We start from the raw sequence: 16,542 nt of genomic DNA, 5'->3' as shown, positions 1-16,542 counted from the left end.
GCCTGAAGCCCAGTAGTTACTTTCACTGCCAACAACCTGCTTGTTAGCAACTAAAATATCTATCAGAACTCCAGGACATTTATAACAACCAATGGCTCAGAGGAAAGGGTCATTTGAGCGGCACCTTCAGGGTTGCAGGAACAACCTTTAGTAGAAAATTTTTAGGAGTCTGCTCATTAGTGGGCTGAAGTTCTCTTAATATCCCAGTGCTATGGTCTGAATGTTTATGTGTGCCTCCCCCCACCCCCCAATCCTGCATTCATATGTTTGAATCCTAACCCCCAAAGGTGATGCTATTAGCTGGTGGGGCCTTTGGGAAATGATCAGGTCATGACGATGGAGCTCTCATGAATAGGATTAGTGTTCTTATAAAAGAGATCCCACGGAGCTCCCTAACCTCTTCCAATGAAAAGCCTCCAATGGAGAAAGCCCGTACTTGACCATGCTGTCCTGCCTGATCTCAAATTTCCAGACCTCCAAACCATGAGAGATATATTTCTATGGTTTATTCTGTGGTATTTTGTTATAGATGCCCAAACAGACCAAGGCATCAAGCTGCAAAGATGAAGGAGAAAATTTGCTGAGTTTCATATATGTGGTTGAAAGTGAGTAGTCAAAAAACAGAAGCATCCTAATAAATGGTGTTGCTATATGGTTATATTCTCATGTGATAAGTCTAATTAATCTTCTCTTTATTTAGTATCAGTTCAGTTCAGTTCAGTCACTGAGTCGTGTCTGACTCTTTGTGACCCCATGGACTGCAGCACGCCAGGCCTCCCTATCTCCCGGAGTTCACTCAAATTCACATCCATTGAATGGGTGATGCCATCCAACCACCTTGTCCTCTGTCGTCCCCTTCTCCTCCTGCCTTCAATCTTTCCCAGCATCAGAGTCTTTTCAAGTGAGTCAGTTCTTCACATCAGGTGGCCAAAGTATTCAAGTCTCAGCTTCAGCATTAGTCCTTCTAATGAATATTCAGGACTGATTTCCTTTAGGATGAACTTGTTGAATCTCCTTGCAGTCCAAGGGACTCTCAAGAGTCCTCTCCAGCACCACAGTTCAAAAGCATGAATTCTTTAGTACGGATAGTTGTAATTGTTACTTGGTTACCTGTATATTAAGCAATTCGACAGATAAGATGTCAACACCAGAGCTTCAAGATGAGGGGCTGTGTTATTCCTTGCTATGTAACTAATTACTCCAAGACTTAGTAGCTTAAAATAACCTTTATTGTCTCACAGTTTCTGAAGTTCAGGACTTCAGACTTGGCTTAACTGAATCCTCTGCTTCAGGGATTCTCACTGATTGTAATGAAGGTGCCAACAGGTGCTGCAGTCTACCTCGAAGACCAACTAGAGAGGGATCTATTTTCAAGCACCTTCAAATGGCTGCTGGCAGGATTCAGTTTTTAGTTGACAGACTGAAAGCCTAGGTTCCTCCCATGCTTAGCTCCTTGCCATGTGGTCCTTTTCATAGCACAGATCAAAACACAGCTGCTTGTTTCACCAGAGCAAGCAAAAAAAAAAAAAAAGGCAAGAGAGTGCCAGTAGAGGGAAGTCACAGGCTTTTAAGACCTAATATTGGAAGAGACAGCCCATGATTTCTGCCATATTCTATTCATTAGTAGCCATTCACTAGATCTACTCCACACTCAACAAAGAGATTACAGAAGGGCAGGGATACCAGGAAACTAGGATCATTGAGAACCACTTCAGAAGATGCCTACCACAGGAACTACCAGCCAACTTAGACATGGTAAGATCCACATCTAATTCACTGGATCCTTAATAACCCTTTCTACTAGCAGACAATCCAAAAATCTTTGATGTTGATTAGTGATTGAGATGATTTTTCTCTTAGTAAGCATTATTCTAATGTCAACCACCTTTATGGCAGGTTTTTAAATTGTCTCTCTACTGTTGGATTTGATCTTGCTCCCAGGAGAGGAAGGAAAATGTGGAAAACCAGGTAAGTTTTAATATGTTCTGGGATAAAAGTAAGTGAACTCTGAGATCTTTAGCAATTTTAAAATTTAAGTTCTCTGACCTTTAGTTTTCTCATATGTAGTAGAATGGAGTTAATTCTGTGTGTTTAGTACTGCTTCTACAGAGTAACTGAGACAACATAAGTAAAATCTCCAGCACCTGTCCTAGGGACACAGCTATTAAAGAAATGCTGACACAGCTATTTAAGAAATGCTATTAAAGAAATGTGTAGGAAAAAATGGATGACATTAAGTGCTGCTTTAAATTTCTTTATAAAAAGAAAATTAGCAAATAATGATGGTGCCAGACAGTTTTATTTAAGACTTTACATATCTGAATAATCCGTTAAAAAGCAAATGTTCATTTTTTAGAGTTGCACAAAAGGAAAATAATAGGGAAAGTGATGGCTGGCTTATGATGTGGGGCCAATTTCCATAAGTAAAATAAAAAATCTAAGTTTTAGAACCTGGGGCTCTAAAAATAGCACTTATAATTAATACTGTTCTTCATAGTTTAAGGAAGTCACTACATTTTATTTCTTGATGTTATAGATTTAACAACATATTGGTAGCAACATGTAACTTCTCACATGGATTAGACATCAAGAGACCAGTTTATGTATATAAACTTAAACACTGAAAATGAATATATTCAGCTATTACGCAACTTACAGCAAATACAAACTTGTTAACAACTTTCCAGAAGGCACAAAAGACAGTGTTAATAAAGAGTGGTCTTTTGCATCATTTTCAAAAATTCTTCCTTGTTTATTTCTCCATCCCCATCATGATCAGCCTCATCAAGCATTTCCTGTAAAATGAAATGTAAATAGGAAATGAACATTCAAATACACACTCAAAACCAAATTTTAAATTTATTAATATAACCAAAGTAAGAATATAACTAAAAATTATATAGATTAAATTGTATGTTATAATTATAAATTATAATTAGACAAATAAGTGAAATTTACCTGAAGTTCATCATCTGTTAAATTTTCCCCTAGCTCCTTAGCAACCCTCTTGATATTGTTCAGTGATATACTTCCTGTATCATCATCATCAAATAATTTGAAAGCCTTCAGTATTTCTTCTTTTTCATCCTTTTCACTCTTTAAAAACAGAAACAACTAAATGTCATTAGTCTTTCATTTATTTATTTGATCAGTCTAGATGTATAGGTGAGGTCTAGACTAGAAAGATAGCAGGTAGACTGAGCTTTATTTACTGCTCTTCTGACTTTTGGCAATTATTCCAGTGCCTTCACATCTGCCCTCAAGGTACTAAAACTCAGGGTTTATTTAAGTGGAAGAGCCACAGAGTGACAAAGAGAATCTATCTCTTATTGACCTCAGGTAAGTGAGATCCCTCATCAAAAATGTAAGCTCCAAGGCAATAGGGATGTCGTCTCATTCAGTGCTCTCTAGGATTATGCCTGAGAAAAAGAGGCAATAAATTGCTGATTTCAAGGCTGGCCCTTCAAAATGCTGGCCCCATTCTCTCTATCCAGTCATATATCCTTATTATTTCCTAACAAAAATCCTCTTCTCACACTGGACAGTCTTCACTACTACCCTGAAAACATCTTTAATCTTGTTATTCCTATCTGTCTAAATCCTACCCATCTTTAAAGATGTGTATATTTTCCTCTGATTGCTCCAGCCAAAAAACGTAGAAGGTTATTACTTGTATTTCACTGAAAAGCAAAATCACTACCATACCATTTTTACACTCATCATGGCAAAAAATTCTTCAAAATTAATGGTGCCAATTCCTTCTTTGTCAGTTTCAGCTATCATCTTTTTAATTTCTTCTTTCTTTGGCTCAAATCCTAAGGCCCGCATTGCAATCTGAAATAGAAAGTAAATAAGTTATAATAGGCCACAGTCTCATTCCTAGCTCTTAAATTAACCCATTAATTACTAGAGTCTCTCTTTTTTACTCTGGACTAGCTTAAACCTAGAAAGTCAGGTCATTGCGCTTGGGTTCCAATCTCATGATGGGCTTTGGCCTATGTGTGTGCATGACTGCTAAGTCACTTCAGTTATGTCTGATTCTGTGCGACGCTATGAACTGCAGCCTGCCAGGCTCCATGGGATTCTCCAGGCAAGAATACTGGAGTGGGTTGCCATGCCCTCCTCCCTGGGATCTTCCCAACCCACGGATTGAACCTGCATCTCTTATGTCTCCTGAATTGGCAAGCAGGTTCTTTATCACTAAGGCTTTGACCTACTCATTCATAAAACAAGAGTAAAATGCTTAACAAGATACTATTTTGGTTAGTGCAGGCCAGGTCTATACACTAAAGGGGTAGGTGTCTGCACTTAAAATATTTTATATCAAGCTTTCAGAAAGCTACTGTTAACGAAAGACTTAAAGATTGCAACAAATCAATGATAAGGTTTTTCAAATGTTTCAGAATTAGAAGTAATTTCAGAACCTTCAGTTCTTTCACATCTATGGTTCCAGACCCATCAACATCGAATAAATCAAAGGCCTCTTTAATTTCTTGCTTTTGAGTTTCATTCAATTCAATTTTTGCTGCACTTTTTTTCCATTGGTCTGAACTTGGTCTGGATGCCTGTGGGTGAAAGATAAACTGTGTAACTGGGAGAAGTACCAGAACCAGAATTAACGGACTAACTAAATATAATAAACATATTCAAGCATCCTATTCCATATAATGAACCTCAAGAATTTCCCCCTTTCCCTTTGCTAACATTTATGCTTTTCGTTATTTATATCTTGGTGGAAAGCCTGGTTCTTTTTTACATCTTGGGCTTTTCTTTCAACTTTAGTGCCCTTTGAGAAGCAGAAAAGGCAAAGAAGACATGCCAGAACAGTAGCTGTTATATGGGAAAAAATTGGCCTTACTTGGTATATCCGAACAGCAGTGTTTAAGGCATATTTCCTTTCATCTGTGCCTGTATGTCTCATAATAAAATGTGTGCGATATGGTTGATTGAAACATCGTATCTTTTCCCACCTTCTCACATACTTATCTATATTACAGACTGGGAAATGAAAAAAAAACACACATTTTTCAGGTTAAAAAAACTACTCCAGGGATCTGGAGAATAAAGGTTGGACAAATTATCAATATCCAGAGAAGATGGAGGTCATCTTCCTGCTATCTGCCATTTTCTGCTGTAGCCTCATTTCAGCATCTTGTCTTCAGCTCTGGGATAAGAGGCAGTAGTATCAGAGATTCCATGTTACTGTGTATCTAGACAGCAGCTTCACATATCTTAAGAGTTGGTCGTGGTGGCAGAGGATTCTTGATCACTGGACGGCAGCTACACTGGTGTGGTCTTCAGTAGTTCCAATGGCAGAGGTCATAGCTTCCCCGGCCAGTTTTTTCAGAGTTCCGTATGTCTTTCCTAGAGGCCCATATCCTTCAACAGTTTTAAAGCCTCTTATTCTCTGTATTCAACTCGTTTCTGGCTAGCGAGTGGTTCCTGTCTCCAACGCCATTGGTAAAACGGTTGCTGGGCTTGAAGAGGGGAAAAAATGAACTGGAGAACCGCTCTTCCGTCCCTAGGGCCACGGACAGTGCGCTCTACTCGGCGACGAATGGAGGGTTACTAATGACGTTCGAGGATAATGAAAGGAGGCGAATAATACATTTCAAAAACCAAACAAAACTTCCTTATTTCAGGGAGAAACTTCAGCCTCAGCCTCAGTAAGAAGGTGCAGTTTCGCACTCACCATGTCTCCAACCGGCGCCCCCGGCCGGGACCTCCCAGCTTTACCCGCCAGCCGAGCTGCCCAACAGTAGCTCACCGCCCGTAAGCCGTTGCTAAGGCCGCTCTCACAGATCTCGCCTACAGCCCCGCCTATCCAGGCTTTTGCCCACTGACTGACAGTCGTTTCACCCAATAGCAGCAAAGAAGACCCTCGAGGCCCGCCCCCTCTTTCTAGTCTCTACCAGTAGAGTTATGCTCTGCCTTTCCCCGCCTACCGTTAAGAGGAACTTTCTGTCTGGTTTCTTAGCAACCAAAACTACCAGCCCGCCCAGCTGGGCTCGCCGCGCGCTTACGCAAAATACGAGGCGTAAGGGAAGGTTCTTTACACTGGCGTTTTGGTTTCCCAGTGCCAGCAGAATGTCGGGGAGCGTCTCGTAGGGATGGAGACGAGAGCGAGGTTAGTAGGGAGGTGTTTCTACCAAGTGGTAAGTCTTTGGTGGAGATGTGAGGGAGCTCTTGGGGCCTGGAGGAAAGGATGAGGCTCTAGGGCCTAGTAAATTGGTGCAGGTATAGGTTTACCATCCGGCCAGATTACCAGAGTCGAAGGGGACTGCCTTTGGCTTGCGCCGCTAGACGTCCTTCAGCCTCTACAGTGCCTGGGCCTTGGCTTTTAACCGCTTCCCTTCTCCGTGGTTTGCCGGGATTCTGGCCTAGTTGGCAACATTTCTTTACAGGAGAGGCGTGCTGTGTGCATGGGCCCTTGGGATTCACATGAAAACTCCTGGCATAGGAAAGAGTTTTTACCTGTGTTGTAGCGTTTCTTTGCACGTTGGACCCATGCGCAGTCCCTATCAGCCTTTTCTACCGCTCCCCCCCACCCCCAAAACACACACACACATCACCACCACCACATTATCACCTTCAACTGTTCCATTGGGAAGATTCCTTCTTACCAAGATTTGGCTGGTTTTCCGACCATTTCAAGCATAGATCCTCACTTGAGTCCAGCATAGGTAGCCTGATAATCCATTTGACTCAGTAACCGTCGAGATTTAGATGTCCAAAGCAAATTCTTGTCCTGAGGGCCAGACTTACTGGTTCAGCCCATGTCTGAATCTAGTCAGGGGCCAGCTTAAGTTTGGGGAGTAGGAATGAAGAGGTGATAGTCTCTTAAAACTTCCAACGCTTAATTGCTTACACGCCTGGACTCTATACCTCCTGCAGTGCCTTCTCAAGAGTAACTTCTAAAAATCACACTGGATTCTCCAGCGCTGGATTCAGGAAGAATTAACTTTTGCATAGGGTTTTCCCTTTATCTCCCTTATCTTCTTGAAGGTAAGGAAAGAAAAATGTGCAAAGTATATTCTTGAAGTAGTCTCCCAAATCACTTCTCTATTTCAGTAAGTAGAAACATGGCACGTTTTCCAAAGCCAACATCTTGTTTTGTTTACATTATATCCCAGGCACATTACATGCATTGTAATCATTGACTGGGAAAAGAAACTCATTAGGATTCTGGAAAGTAGGTGGGCTGACTAATATTAGAAGTGATTTTTATGTGTAAAGGTACCCCAGTGGAAATTAAAATGATGCAAATTCAACATAGTTTGTGAATTAAGAAAATGTTCAGCCACTTAATTATAGTATATATGGATTTTTCAGGCCATTAATCTCACTGAGAAAGTTGCTCTTGATTGGTTTCAAGGACATACACTTTATCTTTACAACTAGTATTAAAGGGATTTCTGAAATCAGAAATGAATAATGACCAAGTGGAAACAATTGTAATTTTTAGACTTTGCTGGATCAAGTTTGATCTCATGGCAGTTAAAAGACTGAGTAATGTGTTAACCTGTTTTTGCATCATTCTATAATTTAGGCTTTTATATTTGGGATATTAACTTATAGTGAAAATGATTTTTCAATTATGGGTGTAGATTGCAGTTTCTAGGTCTTAGGAAGTATTCAGCATTGAAAAATAGCTGTTACTAATCTAATTTTACTCTAGAACATTAATAATATTAATCTAGAAAAAATATTAAACCCATATCACTCTTAAATCTACTACATTTATTTAATGCTTCCTGTGTATCACGTACTATGCCATTTATTGGGTGAGTTTGAAAGGAAGTGAGTGTAGAGTATAAAGGTGAATGAAGGCAGGGAAGCTACAGAGTAGTGGGGGAGAAAGGCACAGACATAAACACACCATTTTTAATTCAGGATGCTAAGCACCTTAGTAGATGTAAATAGAAAGTACTTTGGCAGCCCAAGAAGGAGGTACTGCTTCTCCTTGAGGAATTGGAGAAGGCTATACTAAAAAGTGAGGCATTGACCTTAGGTCCTGAAAGATGTATAGCATTTGCCAAGGTGAAGAAAGGGTAGGATATTCAGAGTAGAGTATAGCATGTGCAAAAATGAAAGTACATGTGTGTTGTAGTGTGGTGAGATCATGGGGTTTATAAGGAAAGGTGGAAGAGATTAGTCTTATAAATTAGTTGGAAGTCAGATATATCAAGCTAGGAATAAAGATTCTTTTTTCTAAGATAAATGTTTTTAGGCAGTGGAATGATCTGATTAGGTTTGTGTTTTTCAAAGCTAATGCTGACAACCATGTGAAGGAGGAACACTTTGGAAGCAGTTAAAGGACCTCAACTAAGTGCCAAATAAGAATTATGTTGACTCCAAGGGCAGCTGAACCTTAAATTTATGGTTGAGGAATGCTGACAATGGCATCTGTTTAATCTTGTTTCACTTCTGTACTCAAGTGTGAGATAATAATGTGGTGATAACCGTTCATTCATTCGCCTGTCAGATAGTTATTGAGTACTTGTAATATGTCAGACAGTGTTCTCAGTATATGGAGTACATCACTGACTAAAACTGCCCTCCTAGGAATTACTTTCCAAGAGAGGGACATAGTCAATAGATAGTAAATTAAGTAAATATACTGTACTGATTTATAAGGTGATAATGTTATGGGAAAAAAATTAGAGCAGATAAAGGGAGTCTAGAATGTAGGGATTTCCATAAGGGAAAAGAGGAGTTTGCATTGTTAAATAGGGTACTCAGGACAGACCTCGTTGAAAGGGGGATGTTTGCATAAATATAGAGATGGTGAGACCATCGATTTCTTGGAGAAGAGCATCCCAGAAAGAGGGAAGAAGCAGAACAGAAACACTAAGGTAGGAGGCATGCCTTACATATTCCAGGAACAGAAAGGAGGCCAGCGCAGAGTGGTCACGGGATAGAGTGGTAGGAGACAGAGAGGTAAAGGGGAGAAGTACAGATTCTCAACACACTGTAAGGACTTTGACTTTCACTTGAGTAAAATGGGAGGGCTTTGCAGAATTCTGAACAGAGGAGTGAAAGGATTTCAGATTATTTTGATAAGGGACTCCTGTGACAGATAGGTATAAAAGCTTTATTTTCCAGGTTGGAGGTTTTAAGCAGTGGACTGAAATGATTAGACTGTATTGGGAATGGACTAAAGTGAGTGAAGTCACTCAGTCGTGTCTGACTCTTTGCGACCCCATGGACTCTAGCCTACCAGACTCCTCTGTCCGTGGGATTTTCCAGGCAAGAGTACTGGAGTGGGTTGCCATTTCCTTCTCCAGGAGATCTTCCCGACCCGGGGATTGAACCTGGGTCTCCCACATTGTATGGGTTGGAGCTAGGCAAACTCTTGATTTTGTAGCTGATCATACCTGTTCAGAAGACATTAAGTTTTTTAAAAATCCAACTCCTGAGAAGTTTTGCATGTCTTAGTGTTCTAAACCAAGTACTTTAGTTGTTGCTGTTGTTCATTCGCTAAGTCGTGTCCAACTCTTTGTGACCCCATGAACTGTAGCCTGCCAGGCTTCTCTGTCCATGGGATTTCCCGGGCAAGAATATTGGAGTGGGTTGGCATTTCTGATTCATAAAGAGTCAAACACAACTGAGCACAGCATGGTTACAGTCAGTGACATTCTGTGACTTAAACATAGTGCAGAGTGACTTCCCTGATGCTTTAGTGACTGACTCTGAGCTCCCAATGCAGGGGGTCTGGGTTCAATCCCTGGTCAGGGAACTGTGCCGTAACTAAGAGTTCTTGTGCTCCAACTAAAGATCCCACATGCCCAGAGCCAAATAAACAAACAGTATAGAAAGCATAGTATAGAAACCATAAACAGAGACACTGACACCTGAGAGGAAAAAAAAAAAGGCTTATCCATGTTAAGCGTATGAACAAGGCTTGGAAGAAAGCATAAAAGCTTTGAAGTGGGAAGTGCAGTGGAAGATTCTAACAAAAGAGAGTGAGTTACTATCATGCTGAATAGAGGGGCCCCCAGAGAGCAGTACTGTATAGTAGTTAATAACCTGGGACTTAGGCATTAAACAAACATGGATTTTTTTCTTTACCTTTTACTTACTAGCTGTAAAATTTTATATATTATTTAATTATTATTCATTTTGTATGTAATTAAAAGATTAATGGTAGTATATTTATATATGTGTGTGTTAATTACAGTACAGTAATAAGTTAATCATGTTGTTGTGAAGATTACATTCTGTGATGCAGGTAAACTGCCTCCTACTTAGTAAGCTCCCAAAATGTCTTAGAAATGAAAAACAAAAGCAAAAGGCAACTTTTGGCTTTTAAAGCTTATCTTTTCAACAAATTTTTCTGAAGCAACCGGTGTGAAAGGGAAGCAGAGATTGGCGTTGTGCTGGCAAAGCCAAGGACCTCTGGGAACAGCAGAGGCTGGAAGAGGCACAGAGGATTCTTCCCTGGAGCCTTCAGAAGGAGTGTGGCCCTGCAGATACCTTGATTTCAGATTTCTAGGCTCCAGAACCATCAGATAGTAAATATGTGTAGTTTTTAAGCCACCCATTTGTGGGTAATTTGGTAAAGTAGACCTAGGAAACTAATAGAGCAAAAGTGTGGAGAAATTTAAAGGCCTGTACATTACTGGTAGGAAAGTGAAATGGTTTGGCTGCTACAGAAAAGTTCGACAGTTCCACAGAAACACATACAGAATTACCAAATGTCCACTCCTAGGTGTGTACGTACCCCAAAGAATTGAAAACAGATACTCAAACAACGTGTACACAGATGTTTTAGTATCACTTTTCACAGTAATCCAAAAGTAGAAGCAATCCAAATGCCCATGAATGGATAAACAAAATGATAGTCTCTGACCTACATGCATAAAAAGGAATGGAATACTGGCACATGCTCCAGTGTGGATGAACTTCAGAAGCATGATGCTAACACTGCAGGGTTTTCTCTTGGGGGATGATGGAAATGTTTTGGAACAAGATAATAAAGTTAGTGATTGTACAACACTGTGAATGTTCAAAGTGCCGCTGAAATGTGTACTTTAAAGTGGCTAGGTTTACATTAGATGAATTTTTTAAACCATAAAGCTTTTAGAAGAAATATGAAATATCCTTTGTATTCAGGGGTAAATGAAACTTTTGAAAATAGAACCTAATAACAATAAAAGAGAAAAGTGGATTGTGAAATTAGATTGCCAGGCAGTATTAAGGGCCACTTACAGTTTGAAGTCATGAACTTAAAATGACACCAGTCAGTGTGGTTGGTTGTTTCTCTGTTTATTTTCAGCTGCCTCAATGTAAGCATGGAGTAGACAGAGTTGGATTTCATCAAGATTAGTGGTTTTGCAAGGTGAGTAAGATGAACCAAAAGAAAGAGAAGGACTTTGAGGGTGCATATACTAGAGAGTGATTGTAATAACTGGCAAATGGGCACTTAAACTGGATAAGTAGAGAATTGATGAATGGGTTTGTTGTTGTTCAGTTGCTAAGTCGTGTCCGACTCTTTGTCCGACCCTATGGACTGCAACACGCCAGGCTTCCCTGTCCTTCACTATCTCCCGGAGTTTGTGCAGATTCATATCTATTGAGTCAGTGATGCCACCTAACCATCTCACCCTCTGCCGCCCCTTCTCCTCCTGCCTTCAGTCTTCCCTGTCTGGGGTAGAGGACAGCAAAAATATGGTAAAATCAGGGAACTGTAAGACAGGATGGGGCTCAGCATTCTTGATATCTAGAGTATACATTGATGCTGTCTAGAGACATAACTGAATATATCAAGAGTTTTATTTTTGTTTTACAGAATTGAAAATTTCACAGAAGAGGTTTTGAAGCCAAGTTCAAACAATTTGTTATATTAATATATTTTCCTGGGCTGTACTGGCTTTTCTCCTTAGCCCTTGAAAGCCTGTAGGAAGCTGCTGTTGAGCAACAGTTATGCTGTGACTTTCTGCTGATTCTGAGATGTATCTGAACTGTGGTACTCTTCAGCTTCAGAGGGGCATCTCAGTAGTATAGGTAGTATAGGAACAAATTTACCAGTGCCGAGACCAGCATTAGAGGAAAAGCAAGACTCTGAGAGTTGTTTGCTTTTTGATATTTTGAATTTAAAAGATTGTAATAAAAATATATAGTTAAAGAAATTAAAGGCTTAGAGTTGGAAGAGAAGTGTGTGTCATCTACAGGTTTAGCTCTAGTACTTTAAGAGCTCGTACCTGACGACTCAGGTTATTTTACAGATGGCTTATCAATAGGAGGGTACTTTGTTAACAAGTTCTTTTATTGGACTAAAGACTTCTTCTTATAACTTCTGCCTCTCTAATTTTAGATGTGAATTCTGAAATATTATGTGAAAAAGTCTAATTGCTCTTGAACTTCCTTTTAAACAGTACTTTCTCCCCCCACTTCATATTCTAATCAATAACCAAATCCATCCTTTCACTTCCATCCCTCTTGCACAGTTCTCATCTGGATAACCATGGCCTCCCTGCCCACAGTCTGGCACCCATCCAATCCAGTCTACACTGTTACCAGACTGGTAATATATCCAGAGCACTAATAATAATAATAATAATAAAGTGATCATTTTATATTTTTAATTTTATTTTTAATATTGTTTGCTTAATTTTATGTTATAAATGTATTATTGTAAGTACTCATAAGCACTAATTATGTGCCAGGCACTATTCTCAGAACTATCTACTCACTTAACACCTTATAATAACCCTATGAAGTAGATTCTGTTATTATCCTCAGTTTTCAGATATGAAAACAGGGCAGAGATGTTAAGAAACTTGCTGAAGGCCACACAGTTAGTAAGCAGTAGAGACAAGTTCAAACCCAGACTTCTAGATTCAGAGTATGTGCTTTGAAACACTACATCAAGGTGTTTCTTCATCTTCTCCCCTTAAAACACTTCCATATTTCCCATGATAAGTAGGATCAGGTTTGACACAGTGCCTGCTACCTTTCATGATTCAGCCTCTTTCCTTCTATCACTTTGTCTTACTGCTTGTTTTATATTCCCGTGAAACTAAATTACATGTGTTATCCCAGTAAATTGTTTTTGTCACATATAGTGTATTTACTACTACTTCCTTCAGCTTGCTAATTATTTCGAATTATTCACGTCCAGCATTACATTCTTCTGGAAGTATTGCCTCTTGCCTGCTTTATAATCCACTTCCCCCGTTGAATGAAGTGTTCCTCCTCCACACACCCTTGCCTTTATCATTAATGCTGTGTAATTGCACTGGCCATATTTAATGAAAACTACATATATCAGAAACTCCTCAAAAGCAGGAACCATATCTTATTTTCCTTTTAATAAGCATCCTTTAGAACCCTGAATTACCCTGAATAAAGTTCCAAGTTTTAATTTTATTTGCAGATGATGATTCTTGGTAATGGATTGCAGAGTCATAAACAAAAGAAGGCACACGGGACTGCAACAACTTTCATCCTTTGCTGAAACAGGAAGAACTTTCCTAGGCCCAGTAAAATCATCCAAATTTATTATAGACGAAGAGTGCCATGAAAGTGTGTTAATTAGCTCAGCAGTAAGGCTTCTTGAAAGTTTGGATTTAACCAGTGCAGTGGGACAGCTTCTCAGTGAAGCAATTCAGGCACAAAACAAGACATACAGAACTGGAACCAGTACTCTCTTGTTTCTTGCTGGTGCCTGGAGCAGTGCTGCCGAAGAATGTCTTCATCTGGGCGTCCCCATTTCATTAATAGTGTCTGTGATGTCAGAAGGCTTGAATTCGTGCATTGAAGAGGTAGAATCGCTTCAAGTGCCTGTCCACAGTGTATATGACCATATAGACAGCACAGAAACGTTTTCTGGACTTAGTGTCAGCTTGGACCCTTCTCTACACATCCCTTCAGGTACTGGTTTGGTCCAGAAAGAGCATGATCTCAAAGATGTTGCCTCTCAGTTACTGGCCTTTTGCAGGCTTTCTGGGAGACCTGTTAAATCACCTCAACTATCTAGGCTTCAGGCTAGGTTTGAAGCAGATGAGAACACATCACAAACTCCTCAGACTCTGAAAAACAACCTGCTTGCAGATACCCGCTGCCGAAAGTCAGTCCTAACCCACAGTAGACATTTTAGTAGGACAGATCATCATCAATGGATAAGCAAGCCAGGTGAATTTCTAGAACAACTTAATGCAGCTGCTCCTAAGACTTACAGATGTAGCGATCTGGCAGAGTTGGAGGTGGGTTTGAGCCACGGAGACCCCAGCAGCATGAGGCTAGTGGCCGAAGCAGTACGGCTGCAGCATCAGAATGCAGGCATGCGACGGGGCGGCCACACTGTGCTGCTCCCCTTTGATATTTCAAGAATCTTCACTTGTTGCTTACCGGGCTTACCTGACACTTTGTCTTGTGTCTGTCCAGGATACATCACTGTTCTGTCAATGTCCAGTGCTACTCTGATCAAAGAATTGCAGAATCAGCCAGTCCGTATAGTTCTTGTTGAGGGTGACCTCACTGAGAATTACCGCCATCTGGGATTTAATAAGCCTACAAATATTAAAACAGTGTCAGAAAGCGTGAAGGTGCAACAAGACAGCTCAGAAGAACTGTGGACAGATCATGTACTACAAGTGTTAATCAAGTTCAATGTGAACCTTGTCCTGGCACGAGGAAATGTGTCTGAATGCTTAGCTGAAAAATGCGCAGATAGTAAGCGGCTGGTAATTGGATCGGTGCCTGAGAGTGTGCTGCAGGCTTTCGCAGAGGCTTTGGGAGCAGTGCAGGTGGCCTACATCACACACATGAATGAAAACTGTGTGGGCAGTGGGGTCTCTGTGACCACGTGGAGAAGTGTTCCCTCTGACACTGTAGATGGGATCAGCAGAATGACAGTCGTGTTAAAAACAGAAGGAATTAATTTGGTTACAGTAGTGCTGACTAGCCCAGTCACTGCCCAGATGCAAACCAAAGAAGACCGGTTCTGGACTTGTGCCTCTCGTCTGTATTACGCTCTGAAAGAGCAAAAGGTCTTCCCTGGAGGTGGCGCAGTTGAGCTTTTGTGTCTTACCCATCTTCAGAGTCTCGCAGGACAGTCTGTGAATAAAGGAAATCAAGGCTGTTCAGGATGGCTGCATAACACTTCCTCTTGGCTGGCCTCATCTGCAGCACTGTACAGACCTACGGTGCTTAAAAGCCTGGCAGATGGATGGCACAGGTACCTCTCAACTCTCCTGCGTAACACTGCTGTTTACTCTTCAGACTCTGAAGCCGCCACTTCCATTCAGCGTCATCTACAAAATGCTGTAGATTCTGGCTCTCCTTCATCTTACATCTTGAATGAATATAGTAAACTTAATAGTGTAATTTTAAATTCAGGCGTTTCAGATAAGCTGGAACCAATTCCAAGAGTTTATGACGTTGTTACACCAAAGATTGAGGCATGGCGCCGAGCTCTGGATTTAGTATTGTTAGTACTTCAGACAGACAGTGAAATTATCACTGGACTTGCACACACACAGAAAAGTTCACAGGAATCAGAAGGCTTTTTATTTTTGTAAAGGTATTGGCTAAGTCTTTGGAAAATTGTCTTTGGTAACATGTCATGCTAATAATAAATTTTCCAGTAGTTAAGTCTCAGTATCTGAAATGTCAGCTTTTACCAAGAAGAAGATAATTGATATGTGTCAATAATTGTGCAGGATATGAGATTTCACCCTACTTATAATCTCACAAGTTAGCCTGTTAAACTTTTCATGGAATGCTACAGAATACACAAGATGCTTGGATCAGAGACAGGACTTTCATTATTCACAGCAAAAGCAGTACCCAGAGCTTTGGGTTGGTCTCTGTCAGGTCCCCATTTCTCTAAGTCCCACAAGAGCAACACAAAGGGCCCCTGATGGAAACCAGCACACTCAGCGTGTTGTGTTCTGGCAGAGCACTGAGCTTGGGGTCGCCACTGCTTTTATAGTAAGCAGAAACATCTTTTTTTTTTTTTTTTTTAAGCAGAATCATCTTGTTCTTTGTCCAACAGTAGTTGTTTCCTCATGCCTGAAACATGTAAACACAAGCCTGAGACATGAGCTGCTTAAAGCTAGGCCATAGCACGCTGAGAATGCATGCAGTGCCACTCAGAGCCCATGGTGGAGAGCCTCCTCCAGCAACTCGTCAGCAATTCTCGGCTGGACTCAGAGCCCATGGTGGAGAGCCTCCTCCAGCAACTCACTCGTCAACAATTCTCAGCCGGACTCAGAGCCCATGGTGGAGAGCCTCCTCCAGCAACTCACTCATCAACAATTCTAGGCCAGACTCGAATTTTCATGGGAGTGTTGGCTACTCTGATTACTCTGGCAAAGAGGTTACTTTGTTGCATACCAAACCACTCAGTTGGTCTCATATAGCAACTAAATTAAGGCTACCAAAATGGACTCTGAGCAGCAGGATAAAATCAGTCTGCAGTATTGACCTCAGCCATGTTCCCCAGCATCTTGAATTGAGTCAAATGTCAATTCCAAGGAGGACCAGTAGGTCTTTTTATTAGCCAGAATGTAGTCTATAATTTGCTGTCCATAATGA

The 16,542-nt window shown here is 40.6% G+C and overlaps 2 protein-coding genes across 8 annotated transcripts; one reads left to right on the top strand and one right to left on the bottom strand.

The window, feature by feature from the left end:
• Nucleotides 1-972: 972 nt before the first annotated feature.
• Nucleotides 973-5,828, bottom strand: LOC122453192 (centrin-4). Of its 3 annotated transcripts, XM_043487091.1 has the most exons (6): nt 4,859-5,676; nt 4,425-4,565; nt 3,706-3,834; nt 2,959-3,096; nt 2,657-2,795; nt 973-1,110 (listed from the first exon to the last, which is right to left on the bottom strand). In XM_043487091.1, exons 1-5 carry the CDS (start codon nt 4,919-4,921, stop codon nt 2,706-2,708), a joined length of 561 nt encoding a protein of 186 aa, XP_043343026.1. In that variant the 5' UTR covers nt 4,922-5,676; the 3' UTR covers nt 973-1,110; nt 2,657-2,705. The 3 variants fall into 3 exon arrangements, with proteins under 3 accessions (XP_043343026.1, XP_043343035.1, XP_043343016.1); XM_043487100.1 differs by lacking the exons at nt 973-1,110; nt 4,859-5,676 and adding an exon at nt 5,693-5,828 and having other exon boundaries at nt 2,498-2,795; XM_043487081.1 differs by lacking the exon at nt 973-1,110 and having other exon boundaries at nt 2,498-2,795.
• A 169-nt stretch (nt 5,829-5,997) lies between these two features.
• Nucleotides 5,998-15,606, top strand: BBS12 (Bardet-Biedl syndrome 12). Of its 5 annotated transcripts, none has more exons than XM_043486971.1 (3): nt 6,004-6,127; nt 11,279-11,341; nt 13,379-15,606. In XM_043486971.1, exon 3 carries the CDS (start codon nt 13,395-13,397, stop codon nt 15,522-15,524), a length of 2,130 nt encoding a protein of 709 aa, XP_043342906.1. In that variant the 5' UTR covers nt 6,004-6,127; nt 11,279-11,341; nt 13,379-13,394; the 3' UTR covers nt 15,525-15,606. The 5 variants fall into 5 exon arrangements, with proteins under 5 accessions (XP_043342920.1, XP_043342906.1, XP_043342912.1 ...); XM_043486977.1 differs by having other exon boundaries at nt 6,022-6,155; XM_043486999.1 differs by lacking the exon at nt 11,279-11,341 and adding an exon at nt 6,895-7,005 and having other exon boundaries at nt 6,023-6,127.
• The last annotated feature ends 936 nt before the right edge of the window (nt 15,607-16,542 follow it).

The sequence above is a fragment of the Cervus canadensis genome, chromosome 1 (genome assembly GCF_019320065.1).
Source record: "Cervus canadensis isolate Bull #8, Minnesota chromosome 1, ASM1932006v1, whole genome shotgun sequence".
In the NCBI taxonomy this organism is placed as follows: domain Eukaryota; kingdom Metazoa; phylum Chordata; class Mammalia; order Artiodactyla; family Cervidae; genus Cervus; species Cervus canadensis.
The sequence above is the reverse complement of the archived record's forward strand: the minus strand, read 5'-3'. Positions and strand labels throughout refer to the sequence as shown.

Excerpts from the sequence above, each read along its gene's own strand:
- LOC122453192 (XM_043487091.1), bottom strand. The coding sequence starts at position 4,921 with ATGAGACATACAGGCACAGATGAAAGGAAATATGCCTTAAACACTGCT. Across the intron at positions 3,835-4,424 it reads TAGATGTGAAAGAACTGAAG|ATTGCAATGCGGGCCTTAGG; the intron begins GTTCTGAAATTA and ends TTTCTATTTCAG. Across the intron at positions 2,796-2,958 it reads TAACAGATGATGAACTTCAG|GAAATGCTTGATGAGGCTGA; the intron begins GTAAATTTCACT and ends TTCATTTTACAG.
- BBS12 (XM_043486985.1), top strand. The coding sequence starts at position 13,395 with ATGGATTGCAGAGTCATAAACAAAAGAAGGCACACGGGACTGCAACAA.